The sequence below is a fragment of the Amia ocellicauda genome, chromosome 1 (genome assembly GCF_036373705.1).
Source record: "Amia ocellicauda isolate fAmiCal2 chromosome 1, fAmiCal2.hap1, whole genome shotgun sequence".
Taxonomy (NCBI): Eukaryota; Metazoa; Chordata; class Actinopteri; order Amiiformes; family Amiidae; genus Amia; species Amia ocellicauda.
The window spans coordinates 31,805,352-31,821,912 of NC_089850.1; the positions used below are offsets into that span (position 1 = coordinate 31,805,352).

General features: G+C 38.0%; 1 protein-coding gene across 2 annotated transcripts in view; it reads right to left on the reverse strand.

Annotated features, from left to right (window-relative positions):
- Positions 1–463: 463 nt before the first annotated feature.
- The window catches only part of hace1 (HECT domain and ankyrin repeat containing E3 ubiquitin protein ligase 1), a 43,044-nt gene continuing 26,946 nt past the window's right edge, over positions 464–16,561 (reverse strand). For both annotated transcript variants that reach the window (XM_066701798.1, XM_066701789.1), the window contains exons 17-24: positions 16,247–16,334; positions 14,838–14,987; positions 10,652–10,848; positions 8,426–8,557; positions 3,904–4,002; positions 3,025–3,095; positions 1,875–1,988; positions 464–1,512 (exon numbers count right to left, since the gene is read on the reverse strand). In XM_066701798.1, the coding sequence (XP_066557895.1) occupies positions 1,410–1,512; positions 1,875–1,988; positions 3,025–3,095; positions 3,904–4,002; positions 8,426–8,557; positions 10,652–10,848; positions 14,838–14,987; positions 16,247–16,334 (954 nt within the window). In that variant the 3' untranslated portion in view covers positions 464–1,409. The remainder of the gene's footprint in view (positions 1,513–1,874; positions 1,989–3,024; positions 3,096–3,903; positions 4,003–8,425; positions 8,558–10,651; positions 10,849–14,837; positions 14,988–16,246; positions 16,335–16,561) is intronic.

Below are 16,561 nucleotides of genomic sequence, written 5' to 3' on the forward strand. Positions count from 1 at the left end.
ACAAAACCAAAGTTAAATGGAGAAGCTATCTTGATGGATTGTATACACCATTAATAAAGCTCTATTCTATGCTGCTATTAGACAATTAAATACTATTTTACTAATATTGGAGAACAGATGCAAATGAATTGACTCAGAGACACTGATTTTGTGTGTGTGTGTGTGTGCGTACGTGTGTGTGTGTTACTAAATACTGTTTTAAAGGAATTTATAGCATGCAACCTGTACATAGTTTTATAAACAAGATTGTAGCATTTCTGATCTGAAATTGAATTTGTTGACAGACAAATGTAAAGCTTAGCACTCAATTTAGCAAGACAATTTACTAAGCTTCTAGTTCTTAGAATGGAACAGAGAAGCAATTCAAAATTAAATTCCTCTATGCCTGCATGAATCCCAAAAGCCTCCAAACGGTGGTATTTTTCTTGGCACCCCAAATATAGCATTTTTATAGAACAGTTAAAACATTTAATAAACTTTTATTGATTCAAGTTTTAAATTGAGGTAGATGATGATAAAGAGTCAGTAGATATTGTACTGTAAAATACATAATTTAATGTATTTTCATCTCATATACAGAAATATCTATAAAGGTATACAAGAAACATTAACATCAAGTATACAAATGCAAAACAACTATACAATTAAAACAATATAGGTAGACTCTAAATTGCAGCAAATACCAATATATACATAATTTTAAAATGTCTTGTATTGAGTTCCCCACAACCTGAATTATTTTTTTAGTCATGATATGATTTTTGTTTCTATGGCAAACTGTTTTCTATAGTTTTGATTGTGCTATCATATAAAGCGAGAAATTCAAATGATCAAACTCAAAATAAAATATGTAAAAACAAAGATATTACAGTATGTAGTATATGTTTTGGCACAGTCTACCAAAATGTCACCATTCCATAGTGCTTTGACAATGATTTTCCTGAAATGTTCATTAAAAAATATATATATAACAGGAATTACACAAATAAGACAATCTAACACAATTGATACGATTTTTGCATCCAAAATAACAAAAAATACTCTACACTCAAATACGATGTTGACACTTTATACTCCAATACATTATATACCGTGCTAAGGGATTACCGCATTAGAATGAAAAAACTGGACAACTATACTCAATCTTGATCTGTGTGCATAGTGCTGAAACCATCTCATTCAGAAATATCAGGCTCCAAAAACCTTCAAAAGGTTCAGAATGCTGTTGTAATACAGACATTAACTGGTTAATTTGATTTACAAAAATAATAATATTTTTAAAAAGAAAAAGGGGGAAATACCTAATTAGTAACAGCTACTGCAAATATCATCCCTGCTCTCACACGTCAACACGCTACCAAAGGTATGATATGGCTGAAAGAAGAATATGGCAAATATATGGAGAGCATTTAAGCCATGGTGTAACCATAACTCCCACAATGCAGCGCCACAAGAAGTCTATCTCTCAGGACCTCTTTGGTTGGATATTCGGGTAGCTTCAGCATGTTGATGCTAGGGAGAAACACAAAAACACATTTCATCTTACTTTTAATGTGTTAGGAGGTGAATGAGTAGGAGAAAAAGAAAGAATAAGAAAAGACGACTGGGAATTAGCAAATTTTGAAAGATGACCTTGAACATACACCTTACACAAAGTCAGTATTTTATAGAGAGACTTAAAATGTTTACATAAGGGGAGGAAAGCACAGATATGAGAAACTATTTCAGTTTCAAAATGGAAACCTCTCTTGGCACTATATTATATTTTAAGACAATATCACTTAATTTTCAGCAGGTGTTTTACAGTCTATACATTGGCAATACCACAGTGTCCTCTTTTAAAGTTTATGATAGAAGAAATACAAACAGCTTACCAAGTGCTAGACGTTGGGAGAAGGTTTGAAGTGTATGGCACTGCAGCTATTGTAAACTTTTGCAATCCACTGCCTCCCATAAGATATGCAAAGCCCCCATGAGGCACCCTTGAACTGAAAATACAGAGCTTGGTGTTCAAACAGGATCATTTGTATAGAAAAAGCAGGGTAGGGTTCAAGCCTCCCAAGACAAAAAATGTTTTTTTTTAACAATACTTTATAAATGGTCATTTAAACACAAGAGACCGCATGGTGTTTCTTTTGCAATTGTAAAAAGCATTGTGTGAATACAGAACCTGAGAAGGCAAAATGCTAATACTGGGTCATTTGCCTGTGGGTGGGGATTTAAAGCAGAATTTAAATTAGAAGTTAAAATTCACTGTCACGCCAATTAACTTACAGTAGCTTATAAAAGGCCCGAGGCAAACTTATACTGACATTTTTTATTATTATATTCCAATAACGTATCTTAACATATCAGGTTCAGGCTAGCTCATTGTGAATGCAGCTGACAAACAAAGTGCAACACACTAAACCTGCAATCCAGGAAATATCCTCTATTTACAATTTCATCATCTGCCAAATGAAGCAAGAGTGTCCTTCACAGGACTGTCAAAACCCCTCTCCAGAATAACAGCCTGTTTGAAACTGAAAAGGGACAATTATTTTCTGTATTTATTTTGTTTGTTTTGCAGGTTCCAGCTTTTGAGAAATTAGTCAAAAGCTGAGCAATCAAATGACTCCAGTGCTTCACATCTAACATCCTGGTGTATCTAGGTGATACACATTTCACAGACGAAGGTAGACAGGCATGTCTGTGTTTGAAGTTTTGTAACATCACAGTCATTATCTTTAAATATTTATTAAAGACAAGCCTATTTATAAAGCTTGCTCTTTCAGAACTATTATATGAATGTTTCTATAAAGCTACATACTATATGCATCTCAATCATCCAGTTTGTTTGATGAAAACCAAAATTACAAATGGCATGGTATTGTTAAGTGTACACTCCCATCCACATTGACCTTATAAAACTACATGTGTCAGGAGGTATTGAAGTTTATATACATGCACACAATTGGTGTATTATATCTGGACTTCGGTGTCAGTTAGAGGACAGAAAGGTTTTGCATATATTCTTCCCCTCACCTGCCGGTGACAAACTGTAACAGCAGAACTCTTTCCTCTTGGGTGAGGCTCTCTACTACCTCCCAAAACCACTGAAAAGCAAGACATTCAAGGTATTCATAACAAACAGTCATCGTTGTCCCTTCAGAATTTCAAATATGTTATTAATGTATGACATGTTTAATTTTCAAATCAGTACAAATCAGCTTATCACTATTTTTCTTTGTGCTTCACATAATGGGATTGCAGGGATCACAGAAGATTGTATAGCAGGTCAAGTTACTTTAATATTAAAAACATTTTATTTTTAATTTGAGAATCTTTTGAGTTTCTTTTGTTACTCAAATCAGAACAATATGCTTTTAATAGTAAAGTAACAAGATCTTTTATACAATCTGCAATCCCTCTATTATTTTTGTTAACAAGCTGAAACTTTCATTTGACATAAAATTAAATAAAGCATTACGTATGTAATCAATTGGTTTAATTATTACATATTTTGGAGATATATTTTTAGAAAAAGACATTTCATTCCAGGTTAACAAAACTGATTTAAACTGGGATTGTATTAATAACTATTTCTTCTCACACACAAAAAAAAACATTTGGATTACTTGAGAAAACCATGCTCCAAAATAATGCTGGCCACAGCACTCAAGCACAGCATGAGGTGGTCATGACATTTAAAAGCCTTAAAAGGTGGCAGTTACTACTGTCAATTCATAAATGTAACTATTTAACATTTTAAAAATCTACCGAATAACTGAAGGAACATTACGGATCACAAAATAGACTAAAGAATTTTCAAGGTATCAGTGCTAGATGAAATCAGATTTATAAGTGTGCTTTTTAAGGCCTTTGAAAAAAATATTGCACAACATGGACAAACAATTATTATACCTTAATAACGGTCTCTTCCAAATCATAGCCACTGGTGTACTCTGTGTTTCTCTTCCAGTCATTGACATCAATCTCTGGCATTCCTGAAAGCAGCAATTCCTGTCACAGAAAGTACAGGTAGACCATTATGATTACTATTAACTATTTATCCAAAGGGACCTATGCAGCCTTCCAATAAACTGAACAGTGTGTAGAAATGAGCCATGAAGAGGTGGGTTTAAATGAGACACTGTCTTTGTGTTCATGGACAGTTAGTTCCACCCAAGGAGGTCAGGGAGGAGGCAGAGCTGGCATGAGAGATCAGAGAAGCAAGGGCAAGGCAAGACTAGCCAGCCAGCCAAGGAGGGTAGAGAAGAGAAGAGCATGAGAGGAAATGGAAGGAGGGAAAAGGAGAAGGGAAGCAGGAGGGAGCAGACTTGGGAATAAAGTAGTAATCCCAGACATGAATCTTGAACAGGATACTAGACAGATAAGAGTGAGTGGAGGCTGCCAAATAAAGGAGTGGTGTGAGAGGAGAAAAGCAGAAAGACTACGAGGGAAGCAGAAAACAACAACAAACCAAATGCTAAAAGAGAAACAAGAACACAATCTAATTTCAGTTCTCAGTAAAAGTGAGATATCCAGCCTCTTAAACACACCCAGCTTCATTAAAAAATGTAAATCTAGCATTTGCACTGTGAGTGCATACAACAGGAGAGCAATAGCATGACTCTCGTGGCCCATCTAATCCCTTCAGTTAATTTACTGAGATCGGTACACTGATAGGGTTACTACACGATCTCCCCTGAGAACTCAACCACCCCTGCTGCCCTATCCTCTCCGTTTGTCCTCCATTCCACTCGTCTTACCGGGCGTGGAGGAGGAACAGGGCTCTCTTCTCTATCACGACTAACAACTGAATTCCACGCAGTGGAACTCACCTCTCCCTCTCTTCCTTCTAGTTCTCTACCACCCTCCTGGTCCACTCGCCTCCTTCCTGGAAGAACTTGACTTTCTTCTCTCCTCCCTTCCCTCGCTGTCCTCACCTATAACCCTCTTCCTCTACCTTTTCACTCTTTTAACTTCTCTCTCTCCCTGTCTCCCCTCACTCACAGGGCAGGCCGCCAGCTAGACCTCATCTTCTCTAGAGGCTGCTCCCCTTCAACACTCTCAGTGACACCCATGGACGTCTCAGACCACCACTTCATCTCTTTCTCCCTTTCTCTCCCCTCCCTCCGTCACCTTCTGCCATAATCTCCCTCCATCTCTGCCCTCCACTGCTCTCACTCTCTTACCTTCCATTGACTTTTTCCCATGTGTCTGTTAACTGTGCTACCTCCTCTTTGTTCTCCTCCCTCAGCTCCTTCCTCGACTCTCTCTGTCCTCTCACGTCTCGTCCTCCCCGTCCCTCCCCTCTGCAGCCTTGGATCTCTTCCATTTTTAGCTCAACACGGTCCAGTCTGCGTGCCGCTGAACAGAAGTGGAAGAGGTCCAAACTCCCAGCTGCCCTTGAACGCTACCGTTCTCTACTGTCCACATTCTCCTCCTCACACACCTCAGCCAAGAAGTCTTACTTCCAATCACTCTTTGAATCCACTGTCAACAACCCCTGCAAACTCTACTCCACCTTCTCCTCCCTCTTCGCCCCACTTCCCCTCCTCCTTTCTCTCTCACTGCAGATGATTTTGCCTCCTTCTTCTCCTCCAAGATCACAGACATCCGCAAGCTCTTCAACAGTCCCCCCTCCTTTCCCAAGCCGCCCAAGTCTCCCACCAATCAAGTTTCCTTTTCTTCATTCTTCATTCTCACCGCTCTCCTCCCACAAACCCACAACGTGTGCCCTGGACCCTCTCCCCACTCGTCTCCTCCATGCGACTGCTCCTGATCTACTCCCCTTCATCTCCTCCCTCCTCAACTCCTTACTCCTCTCTGGCTGTTTCCCCTCTGCTTTTAAACAAGCTGCTGTCATCACACTCCTCAAGAAACCTACCCCTGACCCCACCTCTCCTCAGAACTACCGCCCTGTCTTCCTACTCGCCTTCCTTTCAAAGACCCTTGAGCGTGCTGTCCACTGTCAGCTCTCTGCATTTCTCTCCCATCACTCACTCCTGGATCCTCTGCAATCCAGCTTCCGCACCGCTCACCCCACTGAGACTGCTCTCCAGGCAGTCACTGACTCCCTCAGCTGTGCTCGGGTGGCCTCCCTCTCCTCAGTCCTCATCCTCCTTGATCTCTCTGCAGCATTTGACACTGTCGATCACTCCATCCTCCTCTCCTGACTCGCTGACCTTGGAATCTCTGGGACTGCTCTCACCTGGTTCTCCTCCTACCTCAGTGACCAGACCTACCAAGTGACATGGCGAGGTTCCTCATTCCCCCCCAACCTCTCCTCACAGGCGTACCCCAAGGCTCCATCCTGGGCCCCCTCCTGTTCTCTCTCTACACTCGCTCCCTGGGCCCCCTCATCGCATCCCATGGTTTCTCTTACCATTTTTATGCAGATGATGCCCAGATCTTCCTGTCTTTTCCCACATCCCCTCTCGCATCTCTTCCTGCTTGTCTGCTATCTCTGCCTGGATGCACTCACACCATCTCAAGCTCAACCTCTCCAAATCTGATCTCCTCTTTTTCCCCCTCTTCCTCACCTTCTGCTGACGTCTCCATCTCAATCCCCTTGGAATCTACTACACTCTCTCCCTCTTCATCAGCTAAGAACCTAGGAGTCACCTTCGATTCTGCGCTCCTACACTCAGCACTTCTCCACGCTGACTGGCACCTGTAGATTCTTCCTGAGCAACATACGCCACATCCATCCCTTCCTCACCAACTACTAGACCAGGAGACTCGCTGGTCCTCTCCTGCCTGGACTGCTGCAACTCCCTCCTGGCCGGCCTGCCTGCATCTACTACCTGCCCGCTCCAGCTCATCCAGAACTCTGTGGCTCGTTTGGTATTCTCTCTGCCCCAATTTGCACACGCTACTCCACTGCGCCGCTCCCTCCCCGGCTCCTGATACCGGTACGCACTCAGTTCAAGACACTGACCCTCAATTACCAATGTCTCGAACAGACTACACCGAGTTACCTGCAGACCCTCGTCTCTCCATACATCCCCTCCAGACCGCTGTGGTCTTACGGTGCCAGAAGACTAACTCTGCCTCCTCTCCACTCTCCTTCCTCGCTCCTTCTTATCCCCTAAGTGGTAGAACGACCTTCCCACTGAAGTCAAAACAGCAGAGTCCCTCAACTCCTTCCGGCGATTACTCAAAACACATCTTTTCAGACTCTACTTGTAATTGTACTCTCCTGTAAGATCACACTTTACAATGTTTTATCATACTACCTGCCTTGCGTTTCTAGTATTCGTATTGTTATTTTGATTTCCCCTATGCTCCCTTCCCCTTGGCCCTTGACTGTGACCTAACATCTTGTCTGCACTCAGCTTTTACAATCCAGGATGTAAGACCTCATATATTTTATACACTTGTGTAAACTGGAATTTATAATGTTTGATGCTGAACTGTACTCTTGCACTTTGTATTGCGCTTATATTTTGTAAGTCGCCCTGGATAAGGGCGTCTGCTAAGAAATAAATAATAATAATAATAATAATACACACCATCCAGAGAAACCAATTTTCATTCGCACAACATATTAACATACATTTCAATGCATTTATTTATGTACGTCATATTTTGGTAGTTGTATGAAATCCATCCAACTAAAAGTCAGAGCCCCAAGTGGACTGCCATGGGAATGCTTGATAGCTTACTGAATTGCCTTATGGATATCAGCAATGAATATCTGTTCAACAGCCTATGCTTTTAGTTAATGCAGTTTTCACCCTTAAAACGACTCAAATAAATAAATGCATATTCATGTGCTGTTTAATTACATTCATGCAACATTGTTTAAGTTGTCTGACAGATTCCATTAAAATTCATTAGAATAATTCAGCACTTTGTGTAAAGTCGTAATGCAACTGTAATAGAAATAGTGCATCTACACATGTGTATACGCAGTGATTGATACACTCAGCACCAACACTCAGATAATCGATTTGTTCCTTAAGGATGGATGCTTTAATATGGTCTGTCAAGGCAGAATGGGGGGGTTGAATTTGAAGTGCAGACAAGGTGACCTATAGTGCCTGTCTGGTGAAGTATGGACCAGGAGTGTGTAGTAGCTAACCATGAATACACTGACGCAACTTCCCACAATGTGACGCCCTCTGTCATAGAAGAATATGACCCCCTAGCGAATGCAATCAAAATACAGAACTTGCTCCACTCTCATCCTACAGTTTAAACTCCCACTGAGAGAAAGGCATGCAGTGTTATGTTGTAGCTGTGCATTGGGGTATGTTACACAACGGGAGCTTTTCCAAAATTCAGGCAGCATTTAGCCAAATATAAAAGGTATTCCAGTCTTCTTTCCTTAAGAGCCATTAATACCAGATGTTCCGCTGAACTGATCTCGGCAGCTCTGGATGGATTGATGTGAAGGGAACAGACAGGGCTGTGGCAGCATCTATCACTGACTTACCAATTCATATTCATCGAACAGCTGTATCAGAGAAGGGGGGATGAACGTGTGGAAGCCTTGTAAAAATGCATTAATCTGTGGCTGAATGGCTCGGGTCATTCGAAGTTCAGTCACAAGCTGGACATACTCGGCCTGATTAAATGAAACAAAGTACAAAGAAAGAAAAAAAAAATATTGAAGTTATTGTATAAAATCAAAAAGTTTTTTTTTTTTCGTTTTTTTTGTAAATTCCCCACATTACATAGCTTTATCCTATTTCTTAGAGCAGATATGCTTCACAGAGCGAGTCTACCAAGTCAGCAATCACACAACCCCCGCCTCCCCTCGGCTGAATTGAAATTGCACGATGCATGCCTCAAGTCTCTGTGCTGCAGCACAATGGAAATTCAATATTTCTACCACAGTGTGAAAAACATACCTTTTTGAACGAGAAGAATCTGAACAGCAGCAATAAACAACTGCAAAAAAAAAAAAAAAAAAAAAAAAAAATCCTAACAGACAAATTAGTTTCATCCCTTGGTATTAATCCCTGGTGAGGCTGGGTGTACTGAATTGCACATGTGTGTGAAATTACTATACACAACCCAAAATGCAATCTACCTTTCACTGAGACACTGCAGCAGAATGTGCTCATTTTACATAAAAGAATGAACACTGTAAAGTACATTAACCAAAGAAAATCATGGGAAAGACGGTGCAATGTCTTATGCTTTGTACTTTACAACAGAAAAGGTTATCATCTGTCAGTTCATCAACTGTTTTAGACTATTCAAATAATGACTTGCAAATGGGAGTATGAATCTAATTACATTTACCAACTGAAAGGCTGGCAACTATGTAAAATGAATTGTCAGGATGGGCCATTGCTATCGACAACTCAGCTATTGATACTTAAATAGAAGTATTAAACATTTCTGTTTCAAATATAGATCTGTGTTCGTGTGGGTATGCATATCCATTTGTCACCTAAGTAAGATTCTAGTACATTGGTTCTGTCATTATAGCTTATTCTGTTTAAGTATTATTAGTCATAATTTTCCTAATCATTGTCATATTTTATGTGAGCTGCTGGAGTAATAGATATTCATATATTTAGTATAGCAGCAAACAAATCATTAAAAAGGTAACCTATAACATAATCTGCAATATTAAGGTGGCATTTCGTGTAAAGATATTGGCTGCAATTTTCAAAAAACAAGGGGCATTGGAGCCAATCTGAAAAGTGCCCTCTCTGAATTCGAGGGCACAGCATGTACCTGCCAGCAAGAGTTTGGCCTTGGTGCTAGGTGAAATAAAAGCAGGGTTTTTAATAATAGACGCAAAGCCTATTCCCCACACAACCAACTCAATACCTTATGAAACAGTGTGCTGTGTTTCAAGCAGATTTTGTACCCAGAACCTCTGGGTTCACAGGTGGTATGCTTATTACCGATACTCCGGCAATCCCATTGATGCAAAAAGTGTATGCAAATCATGTGTGAAACTTATAGTAGCCCTGGCAGATGCTCAGCAACACTCAAAAAAACCATCATTGCATATGCATATGCATAAAAAAAAAACATATATATATATTATTTATTTTGCTTATAAAAGACTGACCTCTACTGGCAGTTCTCAATATGCAATTCAAAAACCTTACTATTGGAGAGTATTGCCTGGTCTTTGTGGCACTCTTTATTACAATTAGTATGTCTTAAAAAGCTACAAACAGGAAACACTTTGGTTGTGAAATACTGGAAAATACTATTCTCCAAAGTAATAAGAACAGTAATTATAAAAACCGGTGTAAAATACAACTGCAACAGTTTAACGTTTAGGTTTTGAAGGGTCCAGTGACCACATACAATTTTTTACAAAACTAAATCAGCATTACGCATCTCATATGTTTACATATGCAGTTTTGATGGTGTTTTTCACATTATGGAACACATTTGAATAATAAATAAAGTTCGTTTTGTCTTAGACAGAAACAGAACAATATCTGGACAATGCAGTGTGGTATCCGTGAGAGGAAGCAAGTGTCACACATGAGCTAAAGTAGGATTTTAACACACATTAGGAAATGCAAAGGAAATCATGCCATTTAATTTATGAACATTCATGTGGCCAGTGGACCTTTACATTCCTTGTCATGTTAATAATATGTTAAATATAGGCTGCAGATAAAAGCATTATAGTTGCACGGTAACAGGACAAATACGATCCCAGTATCCCTCTAATAATCACCTTATTGTCCTGTGTAACAAGAATACTGACACCGCCTGGCTTTAATGGTACTTCTTCCATGGCACCAAACACATCTGTCTCCACGGAGAATGTCAGCTCAAGGCCCAAGTCGCTGATGTCATTATCCAAAATCCATTGCAGGTTTTTGGCATATTCTGGGTCAATGGAGGCTACATCTTGATAGTTCACAGGAATGCCTAAACATACAACCAGAAAAAGAGTCCGAAGACAGGCTTATCATTGCATAACACTAGAAATGTTACATTGTGCACTAAAATCATATTCTTTAGTACCCATTAACATTTTCTTTCCTCTCGTACCATACTTTGTGAAATTCCAGTCTCATGCTGCCCTTTAGCATTCACAGGGAACTGAAAACTTGCTACTCAATTCGTATGATAATACATGTACTCGAAGCTATATGAGGCTAAAAAGGGAAGAATGAGAAATATATCGGAAAAAATCATTAACGGAAAATATATCCCCAAGGGGTAGATTTCACAACTTTCACAAAAAAGGTTATATTATTTTCATAAGTTTTGTAGTCCTTCTATCACTGTGTGTGTTCAAGATCATTTAATAATGTGCCACTCTTCTGCATTTTTCTTGCGGTCTTCTGATAATTACCTATTAGTCCTAAAAGTGTTATAGTAGCACACTAGATCTGTCAAGTTTTGATCCACTTTATGGAAAAAGTTGCCATAAAGACAGAAATGTCATAACAAATTAGGCATGTACATCACATTATAAATCACTTTTTAATTTAGTATATCCTCAAAGCAAACAATTGCGCTACTATATTTGTTCTCCCTTGTTACATTCTAGGTGAAATTTTCAACAAGATACATTTTCTAATTACTGTATTATGACAAAGTGGTAGGATAACATTTTGTGAAATATAAACATTGTATTATAAATATATACATATTTATTAAAAAATATTGTATTAAATACGTGTTCAATAATGTACTGCAATGGAAAGATCCTGAGTTTGTTCCAATGTACTGCAATGGATCAGCTTGCCCAAATAACTTTTTACAGTACCTAGAACTTCAAAAGTGGCTCTCATTTCTGACTGGAAAAGGTCTGATGGACCGGTCGCATACTTTTACAGTGTGTTGTGTATATTTACAGAATATAACATCTGCAAAATTTAAATAATGAACACAAACTAAAGACCCTTGGGGATGCAGGCTACTGAAATTTGGACAACTTTACTATACCTCATCTGTAGTTTTACAGAAAAAAGCAGAATAGAAAGGATTTCAGTCTATATAAGATATCTTACCATCTGGTTGATTAAAATTTTTAAGTCTTAAAGTATGACAGCTGAAAGCGTTTGTCGCCAAAGAAATGAACAGACTGGCTCTCATATACACAAAGCCCTGGAAATGCACAGGCTGACAATGGGAAGTGTAGCTTTGTAGAAGATGAACAGAATGTTGCAGGGTGGTGTAGATTGGGCAAATCTAATGATCCAGAGTAACAGTGTAAAAATAAACTAGTCAAAATTGGAACACAAAGCAGTGTGAGAATAAACAAAATGGAACCTCGAAACAGGAGGTAAAATTGAACAGGCCTGCACTAGAACACACAGCCATGTGAAAAGCAAAAAAAAAAATGTAATGGGGGACTGGAAAATGCAGTAATGTAAAAATGAATTGAGTGGAGTGAAAAATGTAGTTATCTGCCTGTGCCATTAACATGCACTTTCTCAGTGTGCTGCTGCCTCCATTTGCATGCTGAGAACAACCCAATCCATCATATAGTATCTTCCTTCTGAAATAAAATGGTATCTGCTGCCTAATAACAGCAGTGAATTCAGCATTCAGTGAGCATTGTTTAGCAGGCTGCCTAGAATGGGTAATGGAATGATCCTCTCATACAGTCACACAGAGCTGCTTCGGAATTTAATAAAAGAGAAAATAAATGTAAGTGAAAATATAACATTGTGTAAAATAATTGAATAAATATTACACCTTAAAGTGAAAATACATATTCCACTAGAAATGCTCTAGAATCCTCCAACAATTTACAAATACTTATTACAAATACCCCAGATTAACAACAGAGGGGTTAGCAATACTTATTAGATTGTGGAAGGCTGGTCGTGGTTGGAATTTGGAGAGGAAACGTCTAAGCAAATGTAGGCTGCTGTGCTGCCGTACAAACGAGACGTCAAGCCGGCCATCTGATTGCAAGTGGTCGTTAGAGATCCCATACAACTGGACTGAGGAGTAAGTAAGTTTAACTGGCTAAGTAATTAATCACATCTCCATTTTATGTGCTGGTTAATGAGCTGCAGGTGCAAAATGGCTGCCACTCAACATCCCGGTGGGGCTGTATTTTCTAGTGTCCCCACTATAACCTACTATTAACAGTTTACTTACATGCTATTTAATTTATAAAATACACAATCTCTTCCACAGTCTTCTTTTTGCTGTGCAATTTAAAATGTTATGTATTAAATGTGTCATACACTAAATAATTGTATCAGGTTTGAGACATAAGTGCTATGTCATTAAGTAGAAATGCAATGTAAATAAAAACAATGGGGGGGGGTTAGGACTACAAAAAGGAAGCTAAACAATTTATGTGTGGAGGTTCACTCACTATACTCACAGGGACAATATTTAAATTAAATTTACAAATATGCCTACATAGTGAAATCTGCAGAATTTAACTTGGGTCTTTCAGTCGATAAAACTACTAACAATCAAACAAGTAAGACTGGCCAAATAGCCTCTTTGTGTTTGTAACCTTGATTTGCTTAATATGTACTGAAATTAGAACCGTAATTTGGGCTAAAACAATAAAAACTGTTTAAATAGATTTTCACTTGCTTCTCTTCAAATTGATCATATGGGCATTGGAATATTATATGTTAACTGCACATTTGTAAGCACTTGCAAGTTTATAATTACAATTATTAAGATGCAGGTGCATTTAATTAGGCTATACTGTTTTTCGAGGTTTGTGTTTCATAGATAAGGGAAGAGAGACCTCTGCTGGTAACAAGTAACATGTGTTGAAGGGATAGTCATTCATTTTGTAGTAGGCACTAACTGTGAAGAAAATTGAGTGTACCACAACACCTATGAAAACGCATTTTCATTTTTTCACATAAATGTAGTACTCTGGATGTAATTTTGATGTGAGTGGCATGAATACAGATTCAATACATTTTTTCCAATGCAGATTGCATCTGATGGGGTGCTTTAAGATCCCACTGGAATTGCAGTTTGTTTCAAGGGTCAATTATTGAGCACTTGATCACCAAATGAAATCATTTTTTTCCTACTCAGGACTCCCAGACATTTGATTCAAGGACAGGATGAAAAATGGTCTCCACAACCCTTATTTTACAGGGGGATTATACATCAAATGGAACCAAAATGATGAACGCCAAAATATCATCTCCCATTTTCAGTAAAGACTGGAAACTGCACAATATGTACATTTTGTAAATTGTCATTTTTTATATTTAACATCATTACATAAATTAATACATTAACCTCAGAAATTGTATGTATATGTATATATATATATATATATATATATATATATATATATATTTATTTATTATTCTGTATATATTGCTTATAACAGTGCCATTCTCTTCTGTGCCTTAAATCATTTTATTTTATTTTGCGCTACTGGAGAGCAAGATCTCTGTAGGTATCCCAATGAAATCGGACGTGATTCCTAACTTCTCTTTGCAATATTTTTCCTGGCACCTGAGGGTACCATTAAGGCTATCAAAGCAGTCATGTCAGAGTACATCAGTAAATGTCTCCTCCAATGTTCAATGCAATGGAATATTTATTTGTAATTACATATTTATTTTAATTAACAGTTTAGTTTGCCTGATTATATATTGGTCTTCACCAAAATGGATTTATATTTAGTGAAGACTACTTGACCCTGAATTAATATCTTTCCTAAAATTTTTAAATAGAAACTATTTGATATGTTCTCACACTTTAATTTTCAATTGATCTTTTTCAGTGCCTTTTAAAAGATGGAAACTTGACTTCACAAAACTTCTACAATAAAAAGTAAACCAGTATATAGTGTGCAACAATACTCCATACATCAGAAAAAATCTCTTGAGATCAGTTTAAAACAATAATATTTTTCAAAAATGCATTATTTTGGTTTAAATGAAACAAAAGAAAAGACTTACCAAGTATGTGTTTGTAGAATGACCGCGTAAAATAAATATTGACCAACTGTCGGTGGTACAAAGCTAATCCTAGAATCTGTCCGGCAAAGCGGAAGTAGTTTAGATGGTCAGGATTGACAGATGAATTACTGTTTGGCTGAAATGTAGTTCCTGCAATGCAAAAAAAAGGGCAAAAATCAATACTGATGTGTCTCCTCAGCTCGGTTTTCTCTACACATAAAAAAAAACACAAACCAATTATAAAACTGCTTTGGCTTGGAATTCTGCAGTCCATCACAATTACGGAGATTAAATGCCATATCAATCATCCTCAATTAAAAACAAAAGTAAATCACTGATCATTTGTACACAGTGAAAAGAAATAAGAATGTATAGAGAGTGATTAGGGTATGAGCTTTCATTCTGCTATAAGCCTTTTTTCAGCTGTAAAACTGTGAGGTGGCAGGAATATTTTCGAAGGCTCTGATCTGATCAATCGCTTAGCCAGTGCTTAGCACCCATTTATGTTGGTTATTTAAAACGTTTCAACCACATCCCCTCTACATCAGTGCAACACTCAAGAACATACTACTGTTCCCAGATTTAGGTTAAAAAATACATATTAAAATGAACAATTGGAACAATCAGAACAACAACAAGTTGATGTTTCATAAAATGGAAAAAGCTTTGCTTGAAGAAACAATAGAAAAGCAAAGAAATGAGAGACATTAGGGATACAAGCTAAATTATTGAAGGACATGATCGAGTAAGATGCTAAAGAATTAGTCATGCTACTGAGGTGGATAAAATGCATACATTACAATAACATTATTATATATTCATGTTTTACATCTGTAGGTATTTGTTTAAATCAGATGTTCCTGAGTTTAAGAATATATTGCTATTGCTATATTCGAAAATAGGTACTGAAAGAAAAGTACCTGTAGCACATACTATTTTTTTGGTGAAAGAGAATTATTGAAGACATTTCATTATATTTTACTTCAAACATGAAAATCACTGCTACGGGCACTGTGTGACGCTCTCCGGTAGATATCCACTCTTATTCATAACTATTAGCTGACACATCCCACCAGGGAACCATCTCAAATTTCTATGCTGCAGATTAGGTTCAGTATGCAAGCATCTGCTGAGTTCAATCATCATCAGACGGTTTTGTTTTTGTTTTGTTGTTCTCCATATTAACGAACGAATGGTGTGGATTACTTTATGGTTTGACGTGCCTTTCAGTCTAACCTGGGATACGCCGCCCATTACACAAGGAAGTAGAGTTCTGCAGTCATCTAATTTAAGTTACCATATAACATGTCACTAAACAAGAATAAAATGTACTGTAAAGTCTAAGAAATAAAAAGAAAGACAGAAAAATAAATGTGCAATGCTTTTCATCACAAGCTGAACACACTTACCATCAGCAGACTGCGTAAACAGCGCATAGTCTGGGTTAATGATCTCATTGGAAAGAATATCAAACCACTCCCGTACGACACCTTGGCCCTGGTAATAGAAAAATAAAAATGAAGAACACCCAGGGCACCACAACAGTATGTGCATCATTCCACATCCGTACCCCCTGTAGGTCGCTCTGTGTGCTTAAAATCATATAGAAAGAGATCTTAAAAACATATACAGCCTACACAAAAAAAAGAGGCCAGAAGAGAGAATAAAAACAACAAAACAAAAAAAGACTTCCCTTTGTTATCAATTCTAGGCGACTGCTGCTT